General features: G+C 41.0%; 1 protein-coding gene across 2 annotated transcripts in view; it reads left to right on the top strand.

The window, feature by feature from the left end:
- Nucleotides 1–5,383: 5,383 nt before the first annotated feature.
- MAPK11 (mitogen-activated protein kinase 11) overlaps nt 5,384–25,835 on the top strand; it is a 33,482-nt gene continuing 13,030 nt past the window's right edge. The window contains exons 1-6 of one of the 2 annotated variants that reach the window (XM_083821524.1): nt 5,384–5,728; nt 19,399–19,528; nt 20,485–20,543; nt 21,712–21,823; nt 24,256–24,285; nt 24,418–24,465. In XM_083821524.1, the coding sequence (XP_083677650.1) occupies nt 5,616–5,728; nt 19,399–19,528; nt 20,485–20,543; nt 21,712–21,823; nt 24,256–24,285; nt 24,418–24,465 (492 nt within the window). In that variant the 5' untranslated portion in view covers nt 5,384–5,615. The remainder of the gene's footprint in view (nt 5,729–19,398; nt 19,529–20,484; nt 20,544–21,711; nt 21,824–24,255; nt 24,286–24,417; nt 24,466–25,835) is intronic. The other variant, XM_083821523.1, reaches the window with a different exon arrangement.

Below are 25,835 nucleotides of genomic sequence, written 5' to 3'. Positions count from 1 at the left end.
GAATTAGCACATTTTTTCTCAAGTAGCCTGAGACTTGCATCCTCACCATATATCAAACAATGACTGAAAAACACAGCATTGGAGAGAATGCAGTGGTTTTGGTTATGATAAGGGTGATGTAACCACTTCATGGGAGATGAAAAGCACCAGATTGAAGTACAAAATTCTGTAGATGAGTAGCAGATGGTAAATGAAAACGTGAATACATGCATCCCATACTAAGCCAGGCTGATACTTTACTAGCGATTTTTTTTCTGCTTTGACAAGTTTTAGCATCAGTAACTGTTTCCTCTAGGTGCTCATAAAGAGTTAAAGCTGAATCAGAATTCATAAATTGTTCTCCCTTAACTGCAAATATTTGTGTATTTTTAAAGCATGCCAGTAGTGCTTACCTTGTCTTACAGCATTGAAGCTCACAGGAACCAGCCAGAGCAGCCCTACAGATGCAGCTATTTCATGCAAGTTTGTACATATCTACAAGAACAGCTATTTAGAAGCCCTCTAAGTAACACATTCTCCTCATACTGACTTAGTGTGTAGAATTAACACAATTTTAGGCAAATGGACAACTCATGAATACAACTGTTCCAATTCATAAATATTTTTGATTGTAATTAAAAGGATACATAATTAGGAATGCATAGCCATATTAAGGGTCCTACAGTGCTTTCTTCAGAGCCAAATGAGACAACACAATAGCCAACTAAACAGCCTTCCTCGAGTGGGATTTCTTATATGTATTGGAAAAGCAGAGAGCTTGGTTTATGTCAGCTATTACATAAACATTTGTTTTTATCTTTGGAGACTCTTCAGAGTCAACCAGGTGAAATTTACAACTGATGTTTATCCAAGACACAAACCGAAATGAATGCATTTGGAACAATGTGTTCTTGCTCAATGAAATCTGTCTTTGACTTGAATGGGAGCAGTGCTGGGCTCTCTGCAACTGCTGATTATGCACGTCAATATTAGGCTGCGTTTGAATGATGCCATATTATGCATAAGAATAAAGTATGGAGTTGTTGGGAGACACAAAGCAACATAATTACATGGATGGCAAGAGAAATACAAAGCAAAATATAGCAGCATATACTAATAGCTTAACTCAGTCTTGCCTCATTATATATGGATCTTTGTTCACTTAATTAGGAATTATTTTAAAGTTAAATCTCTATTTTTTTTCTAATTATAGTCTTGTTCTGAAAATGCATACACTGAGAAGCCCTTGTTCACATGACTGAGCAGGATATTGTATTTGATTAAATTCACTTTGGAGACTTGTGACACCAATTGCTAACTTGTTTGCAGTCCCAATCACTTTGAAAATCCAATATTACATGAAGCTAGATTAATGCCCATATGTTCCTGGATGAAGAAAACACTGCAACTGTGTACTGGTAGACTATAGGAGACTGAGATATGCTTCACTATTAACTCCAGGTAAAGGAGGCTGTTTCAATTTCTTCAGAGTTACATTTATTCAACAGGATATGAGAAAAATTTCCTGCCCTGTGTCCACAGCAGTATGAAAGGAATATTTGAAGAATATTGTTGACAGTGTCTAAAAATAATAATCATAGACAGTATGAGTGCTATTGCTATCTGAGGTAATATCAATATTATATCTATACATCCTTAAAGTAGGGAAACAATCCTAGTCTCAGTTTAAAAGTGTGGAAAGGTGGCAAAAGGATATAAAGCAACCAACCCGATTCAACACAGAAAATGTGGGAGACAGAAAGAAACAAAGCCCCAACACTGAACTCTAAATTAGAGTCCATCTTCTCAGAAATAATAAAAACCTGTTCTTGACATGCAATTATTCTGATATAATCTGAATTTTTAAAAACTTCAGCCAATAGCAGGATTCCTCAGTGGGTTTCATATTTTCTCATGGGAGACACGGATTTTTTTGACCAAACTTGAGGTCCAAAAGGAGTAGCTAAATTTCAATGGTTTTCTGCAAAGTGAGACCCTTACTGTTTCAGCAACATAAGTTTCTGCAGTTTAAGTATCTAAGTTGTAACGTGACATAATAGTCTCAAATGGGAGCAGTTTATCTGAATCAACTTGGGTAGTGCATAAGGTTACCAAATGGGTATTTGGTGGCAAAGGGCAAGTCAAACTGGTGTTGTTAATAGCAGAAATAAGAATGACACTACCTTGCAGGCAAATGCAACAAGCGTCTTCTAACTCAATAAAGATATACAGTCTCTTGCAAAGCAATCTCATGCAAACTGATGTATTAAGACCAGCTAATGATTGACTTGCTATTTACAGAGGGCTCCATTAAGCCCTTCCTCTTGCCTGTACTTCGTCTTTTATGTCATTACAAACAGTGACAGCTTTCCTATGTAATAATTACATATTCATAGACATGGTTTCAGAAATTCACAATAACCTGAAAATAAAACCAGCACTATAGCTAATTACCACAATGTTTTATTGTTCACAGTAATGTATATAACATGCCAAGATCAATTTTTCTTTTATAAACATGTCAAATATTCCTTACAACATTTTCAAAAGACAGCAGGATAGAAAACATCTTCATGGTATTCTCAGTTTTCTTTTACTGATATTCATTTGAGGTGGTTATGGTGAAATCTATTCATGGGCATCTCCGAGTTCACAATTCACTCTGTAGCAGACCTAGCAGCAGAACCAAGGTGGTTCATTCTAAAACTTCACTGATATTTTGTAAATCTTTGGTTAAAGCATCCCTCAGTTTACAGGAATTACACTGAGAACAGTCAGAACTCTGTTGTGCTGACATACGATGTTTTCCACAGCCTGTTTTAAATCAGTCCTGGTTTTACAATGCCATGAATCTATTTCCAACCAGGAAATGACATGTTTTCACTATTTAGGTGGCTCCCTTTCTTCCTTTGAATTTCCATGTTTATTATTAGCATCAACATTGCAAAGAGTTATGCATCAGGCAGTGCAGGCAGGAAGGGGCACTTACCAACATAGTGTCCACTATCAGTTTTATGGCTTCCCCTGGCCCCTGGTCAGCCCTAATGCAGCTTTAGGTGCAGCTTAATGTGGCATTATCTCATGTACTGGAAATGAAAGTTCCTCAGAAGGCAAGTATATACAGAGGAAGCCATAACCTTATTACTTCCTTATTCCTTCACACCTCTTCAGAGTGCACTCACACTCTTCTCTCTGTTGTACATGTAAACAACTGGCCAGCCTGTAAAACAGGATCTAGCAGAAAAGAAGATGGCTCACTGAGAAAGCAGCCTCTTCCTTTTCATCATGCTGCCTTAGCTGAGTCAGCAAGGATGGATGAGCTGTTCCTCCCACAGCAGAAAAGGAGGAGCAGCTGGATAGGGCTTGCTTTACAGGAGGTGTTGGGAGACATATAACCTACCTAGCTCTGAAACAACTCAAATGTGTTGTCCTCCATGGTCCCTGGGTTCCTGGGGGTGAATTTCATTCCCTCCAGATTTATCATATATGGATTTTAGCTAGTGATATTTCACAAAATCTTAGTTAAAAGAAACTAATCCTACTGAATAGAAATGTCAGTATAATTAATGCAGGAGGGTAAACAGGTGGTTATTGGGGTATAATGGGGATTCATTTTGTAAGCATGCTTTTTAATATCTCCCTCATTACATGGAGAAGAACATTGTATATGTAGTATCCAATAAAACATGGTAATCAAACACTATCTCACAGTAATGACTGCAACACAAATATCTGACAGAAGCTCACAGAAGACAGGAAATTGAGAGAGACTGTAAATATCAATGACAAAAAATTAACTCCTGTGGGAATTGCATGATCAGGAGCTTGAGCAGATATGGATAGATTTAACTTCCAAAAATCATTGATGCAGTTAACAAGAAACAATCTAACGCTTGGTGAGTGGGTGAAGGTCCAGAGGCCAAAACACTGCAAGAGGCTAAGTATAGTAAGTCAGCAAGTAGGATTATTAGCTTCATTTTTGGCACTGTAAAATATTTTGGCTATCTTACTTTACGAGGGTAGGGAGGAAATATTTCTTCTTGGCTTGGTATAGAGTGACTACTGTTATTCTGATTTTAAAATTCAAAATGGTAGTACCAAGAAAAAAACAAGATACATAAATGAGTTATTAGATTTTTCACACTTGCCACTTACTTCATATACTATGCCCAGAAATTAACAACACAGAAAGGGACCAAGGAGCAGATTCTAGAGGAACAGAGATGTTTGTTGCACCAGAGCAGGGTGGAAACAAAAACTTAGGTTGTGGCTTTGGAATTCCTTAGTTCTCCTTGTGTGGGTGGTTCCAAATGGTTGTACTCATATCATTCATGGACTTTTTAAACCTGAAATGCAATGAGCAAATGTCAAAGTTGCTGGTGCTGTTCACACAGGTAGTCTTGGTATGGAAGTCCAACATGATCTGGGATTTCAGAGCTGAACTTGAACTGTACAGTGCTTGGAGCATCCATAAAACTTGTCTTCTGGCTCGTTATGCTTGGAATTATCCAAGTGTACATGTTCTGTATACTCACAGTGATGTCCTACCATAAGGCTGAGCACCCTTTTGTCTGAACTGCAATGCTTGGTATAGGAAGATGGTGCCCTTATATGAGGCTTCTGAAAAGACAGGATCTACTTTCCCCGCTGCTTCAAAAGCAGATGCAGAATAATCTCCATACAGTGAATCTATGCAAGCAGGCTGCATAGAAGTTATTTAGAGGTGCTCAAGGGAGTGTAAGAAGTTATAAAAGGAAATTATACGCAGGCAAATACAGGGGTAATGCTGCTGATGCCACAGGCAAATATAGTGGTAATGTTGCTGATTCCACAAGTCACTGAGATACTGTGTCAGTGTATTTTGAAAACAAACAAACAACAATAAAAGAACCACAAACAAATAAATCAGAAAACATTTTAATTTAGGTGGTGTGTTTGGGGGATTTAACATTTTCGAGACTTTTCCCATCTTTATCTTGAGGGCTTGAGTCGTTGGTGAAGGGCCTGGAACACAAGTCCTGTGAGGAGCAGCTGAGGGCACTGGGGTTGTTTAGTCTGGAGAAGAGGAGGCTCAGGGGAGACCTTATTGCTCTCTACAGCTGCCTGAAAGGAAGGCGTGGGGAGCTGGGGGTCGGCCTCTTCTCTCAGGTAACCAGTGACAGGACTAGAGGGAATGGCCTCGAGTTGTGCCAGGGGAGGTTCAGGCTGGAAATGAGGAGACATTTATTCTCAGAAAGAGCAGTCAGGCATTGGAAGGGGTTGCCCAGGGAGGTGGTGGAGTCTCTGTCCCTGGGGGTGTTTAAGGAAAGGTTGGACGTGGTGCTTAGGGACATGGTTTAGTGGTGACACTGGCGGCAGGGTGATGGTTGGACCAGATGATCTCGGAGGGCTTTTCCAACCCTAACGATTCTGCGCGGGGCAAGGGGGTGGCCGAGAGGTGTGTTGGCGGCACCGCCACCTCCCCGGCCGCGACTCCTGTCCCTGCTGCTGCCACCCCTGTCCTCCGCCTTCCCCTCCCCTTCCCCTCCCGGTCCCTCCTCCCCGGCGGCGCCGGCCGTGCCCGCCTCGCTCCCCGCCCCGGCTGAGGGGCGGCTGCCGCTGCTGCTGCTGCCGCTGCCGGCGGCGGCTCCGCCAAAATGTCCGAGCGCGGCGGCTTCTACCGGCAGGAGCTCAACAAGACGGTGTGGGAGGTGCCGCAGCGCTACCAGAACCTCACCCCCGTGGGCTCCGGCGCCTACGGCTCCGTGTGGTAGGTGCGGGGCGGCGGGAGAGGGGCCGGCAGCCGGCAGGTGCTGCCCGGGGGGCCCCGCTCCGCCCGCCCGGCGCCGGGCACACAATGCCGGCCGGGGCCGCCAGGCCTCGCCGCCGACCTGCGTGCAGCCGAGCGGGGCTCGGGGCGGCTCGCCCGGGGTGGGAACGGGGCGCGGAGCGGGGCCGGGGGCGTCCCCGCCGGCAGCGGGGAGCGGCGGCGGGCGCTCTCCCTTCAGCACGCCGCCCGCCCTGCCTCCCTCACGGCCGCCCGGGGCCGCCGGCCCTGCCTCGCCGTAACCCGGGCAACCGGGCAGCCGCGCCGGCCTTCCCCCAGGGAAAGTTGGGGGCCCCCCTGGCGGCCCGCTCGGGCTGGAGGTGGTTGCCCCAGAGCTGAAAATGTTGCACAGTCATGGCGTGCCCCAGTGGGAAACGGGCACCTGTCCCCTCACACGGTCGTGGTCCCCTCACACGGTCGTGGTCCCCTCACACGGTCGTGGTCCCCTCACACGGTCGTGGTCCCCACTTGTAGGGTTTGGGGAAGGGCTGTAGGGCTGCCTGTTGCTGGCCCCCTCAGCCCCGCTTCTTGCCCGCTCCGTGTCCTCGCCGTATAAACCCTACGTCTGCACGTGTGTCCGTGAGCTCCGCTCTTCCTGGCAAACGAGGCAATGGCAGGACCACCGAACAAAGAATCGGGTTGAATTTTCCCCTCAGAAACAAGCGGGGTGGCTGGAGCCCCTTGGGGACCCCTGTCAGGCGAGGCAGGCTGCAGACCGCTGTGGGAGAGAGGGGTTTTGCTGGGGGGCTTCAGGGGGGGACACAAATTAGGGTGGAACGAGGCCCCAAGGACTTTGGAGTCTTATTGTTGCATAAGGGTTTATCACATCTCCTTATCATACAGCCGTTTCCGTTTTTTTAGTGCATTCCTATAGCGAGTTTGCAGTTTGGGGAGCTCCCGGCGCAGATCAGGCTGTTGCTTTCATGTTTGATGCACGCTTTGCTTACAAAAGCTTTGAATCAATGTTTGGAAATAATAGTAATGTTTAAGGAGTTTCTGTAAAAGAAGCATGCTGCTTTTATAAGCTAAGTGGAAGTACGTAAAAACAATATATAGCAGGCCTTTAAGCAAATGTACTATACCAAAAAGGTTTCTTTAGAACTTAACTTTTTGCCATTGACTAAACTTGTGAATAGTCTCACTCACTTTTTCCTCTTCACAGCCAGATACCGGAGAACGTTTATGGAGTTTCTTATTTATTGCTTCCTTCTCTAGCTCCGTGAAGTGCCTCTGTTACAAGTAAAATAGGAATATGTATTTAAAAGCCCTCCGATAACCAGCAGAAACACTCAGGACTAGTGAGGACTATCTTTTAATTCTTCTCTTCTTTATTATTTTAGTTTTATGTTTTCACCAGGGAAATATAGGCAAACATTGTGTAAATATTGATACCTCTCATTGTAGTTAAGTCCTGTGTCTGTCTGATTGTTGTGAATAGTTTCACAAGGACATAGTTTATTTAGAAGACAAATTCTTAGTTTTCTTTCTCTATGATTTTACAAAGTAGGAGCTGGTTATATAGTATGAGAAAAAACTACTGTCGTATTCCAATGAAACCTACATTTCTGATTAGTTTTCCTGTTTATACTTCCCTAGTCTTAAGGGGAAGACCTACTCTGCTGAATTTTGTAATGAGATGTCAAGACTTTTGAGAAATTGCGAAGGAAATGAAAACATGTGGTGGCTCACTTGCAGCACAGCTGGCGTTTTGTTGTTGTTTTTGTGTTTTGTTTTTTTTTAAACAGTGTTAGTGTTAATTTATTTACCTACTTCTTTGCTGTCTGTGAAGCAAATCCCAGTATTTTGTCAATGGAGAAACCTAGAACTGGCATATAGAATGAAGACTGGAAGATGCTATAGGAAAGGTTTATTCTAAAATATACATTTAGGAATTAAATAGAGTAATAAAATATTGCTCTACATTAATAGCCTTGTTAACATCGATGAACTATAAACCCAAACAGATCTTGAATGTGAGGAAAAGGTTCACGTCTCAGAAAAGCCATCTATTTTTAGTCTCTATTGAAATTGATTTTTTCCCTCTATATGCACATGCTTTACTCAGGAGACCCACGAGACACAATCATTCCCTTGAGTAATAACGCTATATTGCTTTTGTGAATAATTGTACTCCTATTCAGTAAAATGTCTAAAAACATGTTTAAGTCTTACAGAAACCACTGGAATTAAACAAATTCTTAAGTGCTTTGCTGAATAGAAGCCAAAGTCCTGAACTCCAAACACTGGCTTTAAAACAGGAACAAAGTTGTTGTAACAAATCTTTTTTTTTTTTTTTTTTACCTCAGGGAACCTCTTCTGTAGTCTTACCCTTTCCTTTTTTACAGTAAATTGTCAGCAACATCGGATAGACTTGTGCAACTAAAGTGGTACTTGGTAATAAGAAGTATAAGGCAAATATTTGCATTTACGCTAACTTCTGATTGCCGTTTTCTTTGCTTGCAGCTCAGAATCTATTGAAGAGTTTGTGTCAGGAGGCCATGTTTTGGCCCAATTTATTGATGTTTCGTATGTTTAATACAGTTTGCATTTGTATTAATTTTTACATACCTCTCCAAAAGTGAATTTGTTTCAAAATGCTAATATTGATACCAAGCACAGTGCTTCCCAGTATGCTTTTCTTCTTTCTTATTTAGATGCAGATATGTGTAAAATATCTGCCTTGGTACCAGGAACTTTACTGCTTTTCTCACTTCGAATGCCACATCATACAGAAAAGTCCTTCTTGGAAATCCTGGAAAGATCACAGCCACACTGCTGAAGGGAGCTGTGCTTCAGCAGCCACATGAACCAGAGAGAGAACTGTGAGCTCTTTCCATCAAGTTCTTCACTCCTGCAGTACCCTTTGCATTACTCATGTGTCATAACTGCACAGAGGGCTTCCTACCTTGGCTCTCTGCTGTGGCCATTCAAGCTGGTGGTTGTCTTTCCATTGGCTGCTCTCAGATCTGATTTTGTTTTTAATTCAGGGGAAGAATTAAAGCCCTGTGAATGCGTGGGATGTGTATGGTAGTTTAATTACATTTAAAGTGACCAATGGAGTCTTCAACAGTACGTTTTTGTCAATTTTTCTTTTTTCAGGAGTTGTTTGCATATTGGCATCAAATTTACATGCACAACTGTTTCGTTTGGAGTCAACTTCTTGTGCTATCACTTTGATTAGCAGGTGGATTTATATATATATATTTGAAAATGACTCTTCCTCAAACCCAGCCTGCTAAATTGTTTAATTTGAAGTTTCCTTGCACAATGTCCAGCCTCAGAGTTGGATTTATCTCTCACTGAAATCAGAGAGCTGGTTGACTTTTTTAGACCGTACCCTGTCCCTGCTAATTGTGAGTTTTAAAAACATTTTTGGTTTTAAGTGCAGCATTTAAGCTGATAGCCATTTAGATGGAAAACAATCAAACTTTCACAAGGTAATTTTCATCTACAGTCATTTTGTTGCAGTTCTAGAGAAAAGAGATGGAGGTCAAGCTGTATCTTAAATTCTTGTCTCTTGTGATTCCATCTTTTAAATAATATTTCTGATTGTGTTCAAGTCTTATCGACTGCTCTGGTGATACTGCTTATAAGCAAGATCCCCAGTCTGCAGCATCTCTGCCTCTCGGCTGTATCTCCTTGTTGGATCCCATGTGCTCTGGCACCTGTCCACCTTTCCCTCTGGGACTTGGTGTTGCCACCTGTCTGAGAAACAGCTTCTTCATCTCTTTTATTTTAAAGCTTTTTTATTATACCACAAATTATGTAACATGGATAGCTCTCTGCTTTGCTGTTGTGTTGTTCTTTTTTTTAAAAAAAAAAAAAGCCTGTACGCCTCTTTTCATGCCAGCTTTTGTAAACTGTCTTCCAACCTACTTAATCCTACCTTTGCCTGGGAGGTATAGACAACCTTCTGCAGCACGCTCTCTCTGATCTCTCCAACGGGTGATTTCCCATTAGCATATTGACAACTCTGTTTTCTGCCTTCCCTGGAAAGAAAAGACCTTGCAAGATTAACAGAAGTGAGTCAAGGACTTCTTCCCAAACAGAAACCTGTGTGCTGTTTCCTCAGAAGCCGTTGGTATCAGTAGTGCTTTCCCTGTGCTGATTTTTCTGTACCTTTTGCCTTTCCTCAGGCAGTCACTCTCCTTTAACTTTAAGACTATGCAATGCCTAGCACAAACTCAGGTAGCATAATACATTTTTAAAAGTAGCCTGCTAAGTCAGAGGGTAATGACACAGGCCTCAGTTCGGGAAGCGGGTGGGCAGAGCCTGCCTTAAGCCATTTGCGTGGTGTAGCACTTACACAGGTCGGTCCCTCCATCCCGCTAACCGTAACAGCATGCTTAAGGTCCATTCAGTTTTTGTCCTGGCTTATCTTGTGTAAAAGCTGGGGGATGGCTTAGGCTTCTATTTTGCTTTGAGGAAGTGCAAGTGGAAAAATAAAAGCAGAAGACTTTAATCCTGAAGTTCAGCCCCTTCTTTTCCCCCATCCACCCAGTCCTGTGATTTCTGGCTGGATTGTCACTTGCGATGTATGTAGGGCAGCAGCGTGCAAGACTGCAACGTGAGATTACCGAGGTTGTCCTTGATGATGAGCCAACTGAGTAGTGTGTGAGTTTTTTAAAAACCTGATATAAATTGTCTTCGACTAACAAAGCAAAAAATTCCCCATCCAAGATTGTACTTGGTGACTTTTGCATGATAATGTTTTTAAAGGGACCTTTTACTTCGCCTTAGTGATACTAAGTGTAAGATTTCAACTCCAAGATCACCTTACCGGAATTACGATGTGTGTCGTTGTAACATTCCTGGCTTGTTTAAATAGTACATGCTTAGATAAGCTTTTGGAGTGGTGATAACACACGGCTCCTGCATGTAAATACAGCTGGAAACTGAAGACCATGTAGATCTTTACAAGCTAAAGGCAGGATCCCAGGCACATGTAGAGCCAGTTGACTTCAGTGGGCTCACTTTGGGCTGCTCTTCTTTTAGATTAGCTCTTTTGTTTCGGATGCACATACAAGGGCAGAACTTAGTCCTAAATATAATTAGATTTTACTGGGAAAATAGTAAACAATGTTGTTAACATAGCGCTGTCCAAGCTTCGTTAGCAGTTGTCTGATTTTGGTTTGCCTCATTCAGAAGGAGAGTTTTGAGGGCTTTCATTTGTTTTGCATATATTTACAAAGAGCCCTTCTGAGCTTGTTAAAACACTTGGGAGGGGTGAGGGGATAAATAAAAAGAGTTACATGGTCAATGCTACATGTTAGGAAAAGGATCTTTGCAACAGCATTGCTAGAATGAATGGATGAAAAGAAGTTAAGCAAAAAAAAATGTTGCAGAGCATGAAAGACCGTCAGAGGAAGATGACGAAATAGCTGTTAGGAATGAAGACACCATGGGGTTTGCAGCTACAAAGCCAAGGGAGGTCAAGAATTCAAGACGTTTCGTGAAAGAAAGATCAAGGAAGAAAGAAGACAGGAGAGCATTTCTGAGCGTTGGCCAGGGAGGCAGCACTGGAGAGCCGGGTGAAGGTGGCATTGCTGGAGTACTGGGATGGAGTGCAGCCCGCGGGGGACTCCTTCCGTCCTGTTTTATTCTACGTGTTTTCCAGTTATTAGAACAGCGTAGCTACTGACTTTGGAAAGGAAAGGGAAGAGGGGTGGTAATCAGTGGAGTCAAGGTTCATGTTTAAAATGAAAGTGTCTAAGAATGCGTTTAGTGAAAGAAATTGAAGCAGAAAGGAAGTGTTTGTGGAGAAGGATAAGAAGGGCTGAGAATAACCGTGGCAGAGATCTGTTGGTAGGGCGCCGTCACTAAGCCAGCGGAGTAGTTAGAGAGCAGATGAGAAACGCTCATGTGTGTGAGGAGTGTGGTGGAAGGAGTTGCAGGAAGGGTGAAAAAAGTGCAAGCTCAAGAAGTGGGAAAGACCACTTTGTATTTTGCTGGTTTTATTTCGGGAGGAATTAGTGAGACCTTTTTGAGAGAGCGGGGCGGGCATGAGGTGGCAAAGAGATGAGGGGCACAAGATGAGCCAGTCGTGGCAGAAAGCCATGAAGAAATATGGAACTACAGCCTTTTGTGTGGTCGTAGGAATATATGATTAAAATAAAAAATTCTCAGCGGAGGGTCTCCTCCGTCCCTCCTTCAGTATAGCTGGTTATAATATGCCCCTTCCTAGCCACATGGTATAGCAGTGGCATAGCTAACTGCTTTCCTCTCCGGCCATCACAACTGATTGTGACTGCAGTTGCCCGGGGTGCAAAATCCCTTTCCAGAGTCTCAGAGCCTGGTTGCTTCAACAAAGCTTCCCAAAGAGCTGTTTGCAATTTCAGAGCCCTTAGCTGGTTGGTACCTAAAAGCCCGTGTCCTTCTTCTGGGTATAGGCTCGGGGGAGGCAGGGCGCTGCAAAACCCCTACGTGACCTGAGAACAAAGTGCTAACGTTTAATATTTTGGCCAGTGCAGGGAGAAAAAACAGGAAATGTGAAGGAGAAGTGGGGGAGGAATAGGAAAAAGAAGGACGAGAATGTAAGTCAGATTTTGTCTGTTTACATTTATGCAATATATTTGAAAGCACTAATGTTTTTCATATTAAACGTTATATCCACATTACCTGCTAACATCTCTAGCTGTAGGTTCTGAGCCCGTAATTTGTAACTACCTGGCAGCCTTTCCTAATGAAATGCTGAATAGAATACAGTTGTCATTAGCATTAATCTGGCTTTGTGGCAGTTGACTGATTTTCTTGCTTAAATACCGGTACTGGGCTTATAGGCTAACTAAAATAACATGATTATTTTAGTATCCATGAGTTGGCTACATGTGCTGAGGAAGCTGACAGCTTCTGACCCCAACCTTTTGTATGTTTTTCTCACAGCAGTAATTTTATATGCATCACTCCCACTGCTATAAGCTATACTGGCGATAACTTCACCTAGAAAAGTGTGGCTGCGCTTCCCTAAAGTTATTTGAATATTTAAGTCACTGTGGAGACATAAGAGACAGACCAGAAAACGAAAAATAGCTCGTGGATTCAGAGGCTGAGACAGCATCATTATTGCCATGTTGTAACATTAAAAAAAGATTGGCAATGCCTGTAAACAAACGGGTAGCAATTATTTTTTAGTACCATTGCAATGTCTGCTTAAGAGTATGCACTTGTTTTTATGTTGGTTAATGAAAAATTGTGTCGCATATCTAATAGATATTTCCTGCTTTTATATTTAGATCTAGTGGTAAATTAATCTGAGATAATTGACAGTGATTGAACTAAAGCCAGAACAATTGATGGGAGTGTTCAGCATAGTGTGTTAGAATAATATCCAAGTGATAGGATATAATTTTACAATGCAATTACCTGACACCATCAAGGAAGGTTTTCTTCTCTAATGGGAGATAAACGCGTTGTTTCAGAGATGCCCATTACTCATCCTCCCACCCTTTGTCTTGTAACTGTCTCATTTTTTCTCTATGGGTTCCTTCCGATGCACGTACATGTTGTGATTTGTGTGGTTTAGTTAACAAATATAAACTCTGTACCGTAAGTCTGGCTCTTGGGGGTGGAAATCACCAATTAGAACTTGTGTAAAGTAACAAAACATTTATAAAGAAGAAACAAATGAGCCAGTTACTGGATTTTCTTTGCTGCTTAGCTTAAGCTTACTGTGTGTGGCCTTGTTCTGCTGTTCTCTTGCTGCACTGCCAATAGCTGTTATGGTACATTTTCTGGTGCTGGGTGAATGCTGTGTGTACTTTTTTTAAGACTACTGACAGGTTGGCAGGGACCTCTGGAGGCCCCCTGGTCCAACCCCCTGCTCAAGCAGGGCCACCCAGAGCAGGCTGCCCAGGACCACGTCCAGGCAGCTTTTCGTCTCTAAGGAGAGGACCCCACCACCTCCCTGGGCAGCCTGTGCCGGTGCTCAGCCACCCACACAGCACAGAAATGCTGCCTGGGGGTCAGAGGGAGCCTCCTGTGTGCCAGTTTGTGCCCACTGCCTCTTGTCCTGTCCCTGGGCACCACTGAAAAGAGGCTGTCTCTATCATTGTATCCTCCATTCAGGTATTTATATACACCTGAGGAGATATTCCATACTACAATAAAAGGTGGACTCATTAAAAAAAAAAAAAAAACTTTAAAAAAAAAAAAAGAAGAGCAAGATCCTGGAGAAGACCCAGAAGACAAAGATCACAAAGTAAACCTTGCAAACAAAACCCCAAAGTCTTGTTATTCATGTGATGACTTTAATTAAGTGACATTTATGTGAGCTGTAAAAAGAGCTGTCATTCACTCATTCACTGCAGTTGTGAGGAACTGGGCAATAGAAAATGTCCAGGACAGGATTCCTGTGTGTCCCCCTTCTCCTAATTTACTTCCCGATGCACAGTGCAGTAAGGACTGTCTGTGGCAGTGCTCTGTATGCTGACCTCTCTTCTGTTCCTTCCCCCCAAAGCTTGCTCACATACACTCTTCTGCTGCTGTTACCCGCTTTTTTTAGGAAGTCAGGACATTTGGCCATAAGGAGGTTCGTGTCTCCTGTGATGAAAGGAGTCGAAGAGTTTGTGAAAGGGAGCTTAGGTCTGTGGATAAGAGCTCAAGGTTGTGGCTGTACCAAATATGTGGCAGATATCCTGTGTAATTCCATTTTATTTTCTGGATGTTACTTTCTTTCTTACCAAAATTAAAGTTCTGCTCATGTGAATCTGTGTTTTGAGCATGAATTACATTTCATTTTCTTTTGTTTTTTCCCCTTATACTTACAAGCAATGGGGAATCTTCACTTACTGGAGGAGTGTGGCCCCTGCGTTGACCAGTGAAGGAAAGAAACTCTTGTGTTGTGCTGCAGTGAAAGAAGTAAAAAGAGTAGCCTCGAACATATGTATCCTAGACCTAGTATCATCATCACATGGAACAAATTTAAGGATCCACTTGTGCATAGTATTCCCTCCAAATTTTGTGTAGGATGTCCAACCAGTTGTCAAACTTGTGGTGATGTAGGGGTAACAGCCTCCCAAGCTGGGACACTGAATTGGATAAAATAAATCAGAAATGTTAGTCTTCTCTGCATTTTTTTTCCACTTAATCCAAAATTAATCTCTTAGCATAAGAATCTCTTAGAATAATTATTTGTACAGATACAGTGCTTCCACAAACATAAAATCACACTTTGCAGACTTATGGTTGTCTGGGGTGATGGGGTATTATGGAAAATCAGCTGTTAGAAGCTGGGAGCTCACTGCAGGGGCAGCATCCTGGCACCACACATGATCAGCTTGGGTCATGGCTTCGCTTTGCATCAGCTAGACCTGAGCTGACTCCTGGATGAAGAGAACTTATTGGACCAAACAATTCATTCCAGCTGAGCCTTTTCCAGGTGTCTCATATAGTGTTGTGCCCAGCTAATGAGCCCTCCCAGAGCCCAAAGATTAGTAAGTTCAGGGACGGGACCCACTGATCCCACGAGCAGTCCTTCCTGCATCACCTACTGGAGTTTACTAAATGGGACACGAGTGGGCTCCATGTGTGGCTCGATAGGTTGGGCTCCCACAAGCAGCCCTCCAGCTGCTGAAAGAAATCTGGTCTAAAGGCTAAATAGCCGGAGCTGAATAGTGTGCTCCTAATCCTAAAGCCCTGAAGGTTGTGAATGGGCTGCACACGAGTGGTTTGTCCAGTATTACCGGTCCAGTATTACCGGTCCGCAACCGCAGGGGATAAACTGACCGTGGATACTAAGGAAATGACTATATGTACTGTCAATATTTATAAACATCAACTACTAAAATCCATGCCCGATCAAAGTTATGAGGTTAGCATGAAACCTGAGCATTTTGCCTTCTGAGTTTCTGGGCTGCATAAGCTTTGTTTGTTCAAACTTTTCTCTGAAACCCTAAGAACAGGAAAAATGTGCATATAAATAGAGATTCTTCTTTCATCTCGTGGAACGTCAACAGAAGTGTTAGACGCAGGAGCTGACAACGCTGGAAAGGTATGTCTAATTTAGGCACTGATTGAAATTTACATCAAGCAAAAGTCTCCAATCTGTGTCAAAACGATGCCGTCCCTGCAGGGAGAACATTGGCTCATTTATATCCTTGATCTTAGAAAGGACACGCAGCAAAAAATGCCTGGCGTAACTGCCTGGGGTTCTGGGTCAAGAGCAATCATGTCTAAAAGGGCTATTGCTAAGATTGATACAAAATTGTTCCTGGTAAAATAAAATACAGTTCGAATTGTGTTTCTTTTTGTGTTGTGATAGAAATTCTATCTAACGTGGTGTTCCTACATACTGCTGAGGCATGAGGGCGTGCTGCTCTATGGTAGTGTTAGAAATACTGACAATTTGCAATTAAAAACTCACTTTCACTGTTTTCTACAAATGAAATGTTGAGATGATGTCCTTTTACAAGTATCAAAGTTTATGGTATTATGCTGTCCAGCTACATGAGATAATGCAGCAGGACACCTGAGGATAAGTAACCTGAAAGAAACTCGGGTGGCAGTAGCTGATCCGCTGGGAGGACGTTTGTGGCCAGGGGTAAGCATTTGTTACACAGCTGGCTTGCCAAAGCTGAAGCCTGTGCTCCCAAGGACCCGCAACAGTAGAAAATACCTTGCAAAAGAAAAAGGAGCTATAAGTTTCTGGCAGTTGTTGGTGAGATGCTGCAAAGGCCAAGAGCCTGACAGGGAAGTGGTCTCAGTTTAAAGGCAGAGGTGGGAAGGCTGTGAATGTAGTGCATGGTAAGGGAAGGTGAGGGTCTCCAACCCTTTTTTTTTAATAACAGCACGCCTTTGGCTTGTTTTGAAGGAGCTGTTTGGGCTCGTTTTCACCAGCAGCTGGTCGCAGGCCCCAGACGAAGGGTTTCTGGTGGTGCCAGGCAGAGCTGGGCCCGCAGAGCTGCCATGGCTGGCACCAGAGGCCTGCTGTCCGGGGAGCCAGTCTGGCAGCCGAATGCTCTGAGGAAAATGGCACGGGCAGGGTCACAATTAGTCCTGCCGCCTAACAACTCACACAGGGGGCCATGAGCGATTCAGGGGACGACTCAGATGGCAGCTGTGATGGTAGAATGGGGAGAGGGAGAGGCCGAGTCCAAACTCAGAGATGGGGAGTGAGGCGGGCAGCGGCCTGCTGCCTCCAAGCAGAGTTCACAAACACTAGTCGTCCTTGGATCTGACAAACAAAAGAGTCCTAACAAAGTGAAATCTATTGTTTTGAATGCTTCAGAGTTAATAACTTGAATTATGATGATGGTAAATGAGGAAAAATCTTGAAGGCATTAGCTCTGACTACTTGCTACTGTTTCTTGCCTGTGAGGGAACATGTTTGAACCAAGACCGCTCCTGGCCTGTTGAGCTGCAGTTCATCATTTCCCATTGGAGGTTCCAAAATTCAAGTTTCTGTTAGCTTTTCTGTTTTTGTTGTTGTTGTTGTGGGTGTTTTTGTTGTTGGTAGTCCTTACGTGTTTCCATCCTGGGTCTACAAAGCTGCTGTCATAAGAATTACTGAAAGTGGAAAATAGTGCTTTATACCACCTGAAAGCTTTGCAGCCTTGAGTCATATGGAGGGTAAAAAGCAATCTATCTTAAAGATCAGCAGGTTTTAAACTACTGAAACCCACGTTTGACCTTAGAATTGGGAGGAAAGGGATGTTTATCATGATAATGGGATTTAAAACCTAATTCCTCCTAGGCTTGTATAACATACACAGTATTTCACAAACCAGTACAAGAGTGAGTGGGAAGGCTTGTGAACTGCCAGAATAGTTGAGATGTTAAGCACAGATTGCTGTTTTGGGCAATCTTATTTATTTATCTGTATAAACATTTCCTTTTTTACTGGAAAAAGTTAGAATGGATCTAGCAAGTATGTATTTCTGAGACTGCGGTGCTCTCCATTGGCTTCGTTGACCAGGATTACACTCATGGCAATTATATCTCATCTTTGTTATACTAACAGCGAAGCATTGGCTTCCCTTTTATTTCTTCAGATTGACTTTTGCAAACTTCATGTTGTGTTTGTGGCCACTCATGTGGTATTTATCATGTCTTTATTGTCAGTTCTTCTTGCACCATTCATTCCTTGAGCTCCTCCACATATTTGAGTAACACAGTGTCCTCATATCCTGAATAACCGTGTCCCTACCCTTCTGTCAGAACAAGTGTCTTATCATATCCCTTCCACCTCTCCTCAGAGTGATACGGGTCTTCTCCTACTTCCTATGCTTTCTTTCTTCTGCTCAGGGAAAGCCCTTCCTGAGGTGCTCTGCAAAGCCACAACCCTCTACACCTTTAAAACTTCCCTGAAGATCCACTTCTGAGATGCTTGCAAGAAACTAGCTAAGTAATCTGCTTATCTATTTCATTTATCTCATGAGTGACTCACTCCTTCCATGGTGCCTGCAAGAAACTTGTTGATTAAATCTACTTCCTCTTATTCTGTTTTTATTGAATAAAACATTGCTGGATTGTGCTCTGCATTGGCCTTCTGAGAGGTTCAGTGAAGTCTAAGATAGCTGGATCATGATAATCTTTTTGATGTCACTGTTCTTGCTTTTGTTGTTTGTATCTGGTTTTGCTTCTCGTTAGAAACACTGCCTTGTCCTCTAGCTGACTGCAAATGAAGAGTTTCTGCTGCACTTGGCTCTTCATGACTTTCTGGTGGACCAAATACATGTAGGAGTCCACCGCCTCGGAGCTGATTATAGGCTTGGTGTAATAGTTTGGGAGCCACTCCAGGCAAGACAGATCTTTTTGTCTCTAACAGGTGATCCTACCACAATTCTCAGGAGTGTTTTAAACACTGACCGTGAGGAGCTACTAGCATCTAGTGTGCCTATTGACCGTTGTCAATCCTGTACTGTGCATTTTTTCATGTTGTTTGACTTTCAGTGTTTTGTAACTCAAAAATGTTCTGGAAGATGAATATGCAAGGGTTCTGTGCTTGCTAATGCTGTTGCTAGCAATTGCAGATAGCGTTATCTACAATTTAAACAGAATTTCAAGGCATTAGAATTGAACAAAATTTTAATTTAATGAATAACAATTTAAAGCAATTCTTTTTGTAATATGAGGAAGTAGCAGACTGAAGAGAAAGTAGCAAGCTGAATATTTTTGTAATCATACTGTTTAGTGTCATGAAGTAAAATATAAAGGATCGTTTCTATTCCTGTGCTACGTTGCAGACCGTATTTATCTGTGCTGTGATGTACTTGTCATGTCTTGTAGTGCACAAAAAACACAAGTGGGTTTCCCTTTCCTGCAAATGCTTACATGTGTATTTAGTGTCCTCTTCAGTGGGACACCTCCATATGTATGAAGTTAAGCACGTGCTTTATGTCAGCAGGATCTGTGGGCTGCAGTTCAAGACATGTACCTGTTCTTCATTTGTTACTGGCATTTCCCGAGGAAACGTTAAGGGAACTGTCTTTGAATGTTCGTGGTTACTGCTGACTAGCTTCCCCCAGTTGTAGTCCATGAGCAGAAGGTAAAAGAGGGCAAAGGAAGGAGTAAGAATCCCCTGCAGAGCTTAAGTTTCTCCAGTGAACTACAGTGAACTAACAGAGAGCTTTGAAACAGAACATGCCTTCAACATAGACTTTTTTTTTTTCTTGTAGTTCAGCTTATGATACCAAAACAAGACAGAAGGTGGCAGTAAAAAAGCTTTCAAGACCTTTCCAATCACTTATTCATGCAAGGAGGACCTACCGAGAGCTTAGGTTGCTGAAGCACATGAAGCATGAGAACGTAAGTGAAGAGTGAGTGCTCTCCCTTCTGATTTTTATGACAAAAGTTTGTAATATAGGCTTAATTTCAGTTAGGTACAATCTTGTTAGAAAAGTATGTACAGCTCTCTTCTGGCTACCCAAGATACCTGGACCTAGCTATCTCATCTGTAGTGAAGTCACTGACTGTAAATTAGACTTTCTGTAAAAGGCTGCCTTTTTATTATAAAATGATCCAATTTGATCTTGAAAATCCAGCTAATAAAATCCGAAACAAGTGGTCCTACTCTTCTGTAACGGAAGTAATAGAGTGTTCTGCTCACTGCTATTGGATGCTATTGAAACATCAGTCCAGGAAAAGAAGAATACCTCAAACCTGCTTTTGCTGAATTTGGATTCTACTGAGAAATTAAGACAGATACTCTCATTGAAATTAGGGACAGTGTAATACCTAGTTGAAATATACTAGAACATCAGGCCCCAAATAACTCAGTACTTAGGCCTAAATTTATAAGAGTTTATTTCAGTGAGAGTATCCACTTGCTTGAAAGTAACTTGATGAATGGAGCCCTGAATAAAACATAGTGGATTGAAAAGTATCATGCAAAAGGGATGCTAAAAACATTAATAAACAGCAGAACAAGATAACCTGTGAAATTGTACATAATATTAAGTATAGTGAGTGTACAAGCCAAATACCAGCTTTTCTGTAGTGAGACATTACCTTTCCTGTCTTTATCTCTGATCATCTAAAGTCTTGTTCTACTTCTTGTAATTAATAGATTTTTTAATTAGTCATGGAAATAGCTGTGTCTCTACCTGCACAAACCACCTATTGTGCAGGTTGCACTGAGTTTTCAAGATGAACATGTGTCATGTATTTATAAGCTTCCTGTCAAAAATTCTAAGCAGTCAATACTAATTATATATTGCTTTATATATTTATAAAACTAAAACGTCAATTCCCTTGTCTTTCAGGTTATAGGATTGCTAGATGTTTTTACACCTGCAACATCAATAGAAAATTTTAATGAAGTGTAAGTAAAAATTTAAAAGAATTCTGATTAGTTAGTAACTAAGTACAACTCTAGTTTTAAAAAGGAAGCACATACTTTTCCAATAGACTTGAAGCCAAAGTCGATTTTGTGTGAAGAACTTTAATTGTGAATCTTTTCACAATTTTTCCCTAAAAAGGAAAGGAGGAGAACAGGCCTCATTTTAGTACTTTTTTGAATGATGATATATTATAGCTATCTCGTAAATGGGCTGGTGTTGCATAAATGGCAGTAAACTTAAAACTTCTTCAGTTCGATTATCTGTTAGCTATAGATTATTTTTTTCAGTTGCATGGGATTGTTCAGGAATGCAGGAAAGTATTCTGTTGGCTAACTTAAGCAAGGTAAATTTAGGCTAGATTCCTGACGAACCTAGGGCTAGTCGTATTTCAGTGTTACTCAAACATACCATTTATACTGAGTTGCTCTTGGTTTACATCTGGTATAAGCAACTAGGTAAATAGCTTAGAAGAGAAAATAGTAACTAACTTTCTTTATTATTGTTGTTGTTGTTGTTGTTGTTGTTATTATTATTTTAATCCATGAAAATTATTGGCCAAACTCCCTTTGTCTCTAGGGCAATACTACACAAATGAGAACTGGGAATGGTAGATGCACACTTTTGTCCCAATACTTTTTTGGAACAGAATCAATGTTTCTGCAAAATTTGTCAAAAAATAAAACTTCCAGTGGAGGTAGGGAAAGAAGTTACACAAAATGCTGCTATTTGAACCAATCCAATGTTAATCTCCATGATCAGATATTTCAGGGCCTCACAGGAACTGTAGTTTTGATGCCCCAAGCTCGCACTTTAATGTTGGGTGAGACTTCCTATTCATCTCAAGACACGAGGCTACACTGGACTGCTATAGCATGTCATGGAGAAAACACAGATAAAAACTTTTAATGTACCATTAGGATTTTTCTTTTTCTTGACATGAAATCTCATAGCTGTGATTCCATTATTAGAGCTCATAGCTGACTGGTGGGACATAAACCCTGTATTAGTAGAAAATGGAAAAGGAATCTACATGGGAGTGTGTAGTTACTCTTTAGATGTGCTGCTCTTATAAGGATTTCCATTCTGCCAATCTTAAATGAGGTGGTTTTTTTTTGGTTTTCTTATATAGGGTCTGATTTGTTTTCGCAGGTATCTTGTGACGAATTTAATGGGTGCTGACCTGAATAACATTGTGAAGTGCCAGAAGTTAACAGATGACCACATACAGTTTCTCATTTATCAGTTACTTCGAGGTCTTAAGGTACTGGTTGAATATAAGGATATTAGAGGCAGCAACCAAAATGTTGTAGTAATGACTGGCTCACTGCAGTGACAGTACTTAAAACACTTTTGTTTGTGTTAAGAGTGCACAGATAGCAGTGATCATTTCAGAAATAATTTATTATTTTGCTAACCAAAAATGAAACCCCAAGCCTGCAAGTGCTGACATGCACAATGCATGTGAATATTTCCCTTAAACATTAATTTCAGACCAGTGTCTATTTAAGCTATTATTGGAGGAGGTTCACTTGTTTTATGGTCTCTCAGGTGAGCAGTGTGTTTTAGACATTTCCTCTTTCAAAAGAAGGTAGTGAAAAATTTTCTGCAGAATGTGAAATTGATAAAGCGTAATATGGTAAGTAATTCACATTCATGAAGCATGAGGCAGTTGGAAAAGCTACAGCCATGATTTTTGTAGAGACCATCAGGAGTGAAGAGAGAACCAAGTTACTTGGGTTTGTTGGGAAACTTTTGAAAGTAATAGTTTATCCTAGCAATGTACAATGTTACAAAGAATTACATTGGATTTATCTTGCCTGTGAAGTCATTGTTTCCTTTAATCATAGCTGTTAAAATGTATAATCATAGCTGTTAAAATGTATACAACTCAGTAACATAGGCAATTCGCAATGAAATTGTAGCAAAATTTTCTTCCTAAAGAACTAAAATGTTACCATCTTCCTGACATGAAACATGAAATAGGAGAAGATGTAGAAAATACTTCCCAGTACTAGGTGATAAACACTTTTTTTAGACCAACATTGAGGGTTTTTGTCCAGGCATATGTAAAAAGAAAAGGGAAGAGTCTGCTGCTTTAGTACTTAAAGTTGTAATATTTGATATTTTTGACATGGAAAATTAACTGCATGTTTGAAAGCAAGCTGGGATAAAAGGCTCTGAGATACACTTACTGCGTGGTTTGAGCAAGTCACCTGGTGCCTGAGAGGGTAATTGTTATTCATGCACGTGGGTTCTGTCAATTTAAGTGCAGATTTTAGTGAATAAGAATTGCAGAACTGAGCCCTTAATTGCTTTGTCACATTTACTTAAGTTAATAGCTTAACTAGGAAGATAGATTCCAGAGTTAATTATCCAGCATGCGGTTTTGAATGTAAGACTACGTTGCATCAGAGCTAAATAGCAGTAAGAGTTGTGCTGCAAAGTGAATTATGAATTTCAGAAATGCACTAGCTTGTTTCCAAGGGGAGGGGTTGATTGTGGTTTGTCTCTACTGGAATTGAAAGTCTCACATCTCAGTGGCTGAACATTTGATCAGAGATAAGTCCTTGTTTACAATTAAGCTGGGGTCATTGCAACTTGTATTCTTACATCCGAGTACGCTCTGGACTCGCTGGTACGTCTGTCCAGCAGCACCCCATACAGAGGCTTCAAGCCCTGCAGAAGCCATCTGAACATCGGGAGCATTAGCGTGGGATGGAGCAGGTTGGCAGACTGCTGAGCTGGCTGCTTGGTGTTACCTACAGCAGCTGTTGTCCCAGCAGAACCTGCACACAGTTAATTCTGTTACAAGCGGTGTTCTAGTTTCCTTTGCATTCAGCTGTTCACAGCTATTGTGAACAGCATTTAAGTGTGTCCCTGCCCTGTTCATAAACAGTGCATAGGTTTGAAATGAAAAGAATGCCATTTTGTTTTCTTTGGGTTTTTCTTTGGTTGATATACCCATTTTACAGGTAATCTCTGCTCCCAAGAAAAAGATAAATTCTTCTTTAGAGAATGGAAGAGAATGTTTTAGAGCACATACTGATCCTTGTAAGATTATATAGATAAAGTGGGTGTTAATCCTAACAATTGAACTGTGGGCAATTACAGAGTAAGCAAGCTTTTCTCAATCTTTGAGTTTTTATATTTTATGTAAAATAGCAAAGACACTAAACAGCCATTGAAACTTTGCTTCATGACCCTGCTGGAAGTGGATCTGAAGCAATGCTGTGTCCTAGGTGGTTTTTTGGGCACTAACCTGCCCAGGGGTGCACCTGCAGTCAGTGTTCATGCATGGATTTATATAATCTAGGAGTCAACTATACTGCTCCGTAGGCCACTGACTTCACTGAGATACCAGCTGATCAGAATGGACATCTAGATAAGACTGGAGTAAATTTCAAATAGGTCAGAAACTTTTGACGGAAGAATTATTGCAAGTGCTATCATTTATGATAGAATCTAGTGTTCATGGCTACCTTTTTTTGAAATACCTAGTTCTGGGTAAGATAAAGCAAGTAGGTTTTGAAGTTAGTCGTATCTCCATTTGCCCTGAAAATTTAGTGCGACATAAATCTTTGCTGTGTATAAAACCATCAGTCCCAGTAGCAAAAAGATAAATCAAGTGACTTATGCCTTCCTTCACCTCTGACTTCAAACCTTACCTTCTTTTTTTTCCATTTTGTGTTGCAGTATATTCACTCAGCTGGAATCATTCACCGGGTGAGTTCATTCATTGCTATAATAAACATGAATGGAGTGTGTCCCTCCATGCATCAAACGTGTTACTAAGACATAGAGCATACCTTAAAAGGTTAAAATGGTATCTGACTAACTGTCTCTGTTCTGGTACAGGACCTGAAGCCCAGTAACCTGGCTGTAAATGAAGACTGTGAGCTGAGGGTAGGAATCATGCTGTTGTGATGAAGAATGTTGTATTGCCTGTCAATATGACAATTTTCTGAGGAAACATTAGCTGTCGTTTTTGTTTCTGATTCCAGTAATTTTGTGTTTGCTACTGCTGCTCCCCTGCCATAAAAAAATGTTTCCACTGACACGTGTTTTCTTCCAAATGTTAATTTATTATCAACATAAGTATCTTTGCAAAATGTTCATCCCTAGTTCCTCACAGATAGTACATAGGCTAATAATTTGGCCCATGAGACAGTACTTAATTGAGTACATCTTGAAATGTTGACCTATGATATCTACATCTGCCGTATTTAGATGAAGCCATGTAGCAACTTTCATTTTTATATCTACAGAATACACAAGCTAAATTAAATAGAAATGGTATGAAAAGATACCAGTATTACTGGTTGAATTACCAGTTATAGGCTGTGAAAAAAAAAAATTTAGAAAAAGCAAAATACTACAATCCACACTTCTCAAGTACTATTTCAATGTATATGCCTATATGAATACATGGCATTCCGTATCTGTATGGTACACTATCACTTAATAAGCATGAGACTCTAGAGAAGGAAGGGATGTCTTCCAGCTTTCTAAGCCTTTAAGCTTAAAAATTAGTAGTTTAGCATTTTTCTGTGACAGCCAGAAACATCTTTCTCTCTGTGTCTGAGATTCTGATGTAATCACTTTATTCCAGTTGCAAGGGATTTAAGAAAAGATTACAAATATTATAAGAACAGAAAAAAAAAAAAGTACTGAATAAGAATGAAAGAAAAGTACTGAATAACTGCATAAGCAATGCAGTTAGGTTCATGTGCTAATCCTAATCTGTTGTAAGAAACTGTAGTTCCTGTTTGGTTTAGTGAGAGTTGCAGATGCTCAGCAAATTTCATGATTATCCCTTTAATGTTTTCATGCATATATGTTCCACATCTGTGAAATTTTATGGTTCATCTGGTTCTGATCAATCCCTTCTAAAATGTGTGCTGTGCTTTTGTACTGTAAGAGACTTTTAATCTTTTTTTTCTATTATTTTATTTGTGCACATCCCTTCCTAGCATTTTTTACAATGCTATTTACTTTGTTTATATTTATAGCTTTACTTCCTCTGATACCAAATTATTTTCTAATAGAACAAACTGATGGATATTTCCAAGTACAAGCAAGAAGGAAATAGAGTCACAAAGAAGGAAAATTTGTGTGTGCATACACATTTGATAGAATGTATCAGCTGTTAAAGAGAAATATTGCTGAAACTTAATAAAGGCATTAGTACTCACGTTTCAAGCTTTTATTCATGCCTTATTTACCTCATGCATTTTTTCAAGAAAGATATAATGCCTTAAATGTTTATTAAAAAT

The sequence above is a fragment of the Anser anser genome, assembly GCF_964211835.1.
Source record: "Anser anser genome assembly, chromosome: 1".
Classification (NCBI taxonomy): Eukaryota; Metazoa; Chordata; class Aves; order Anseriformes; family Anatidae; genus Anser; species Anser anser.
Note: the sequence above shows the minus strand (reverse complement) of the source record. Positions and strands in the feature narration are given on the sequence as shown.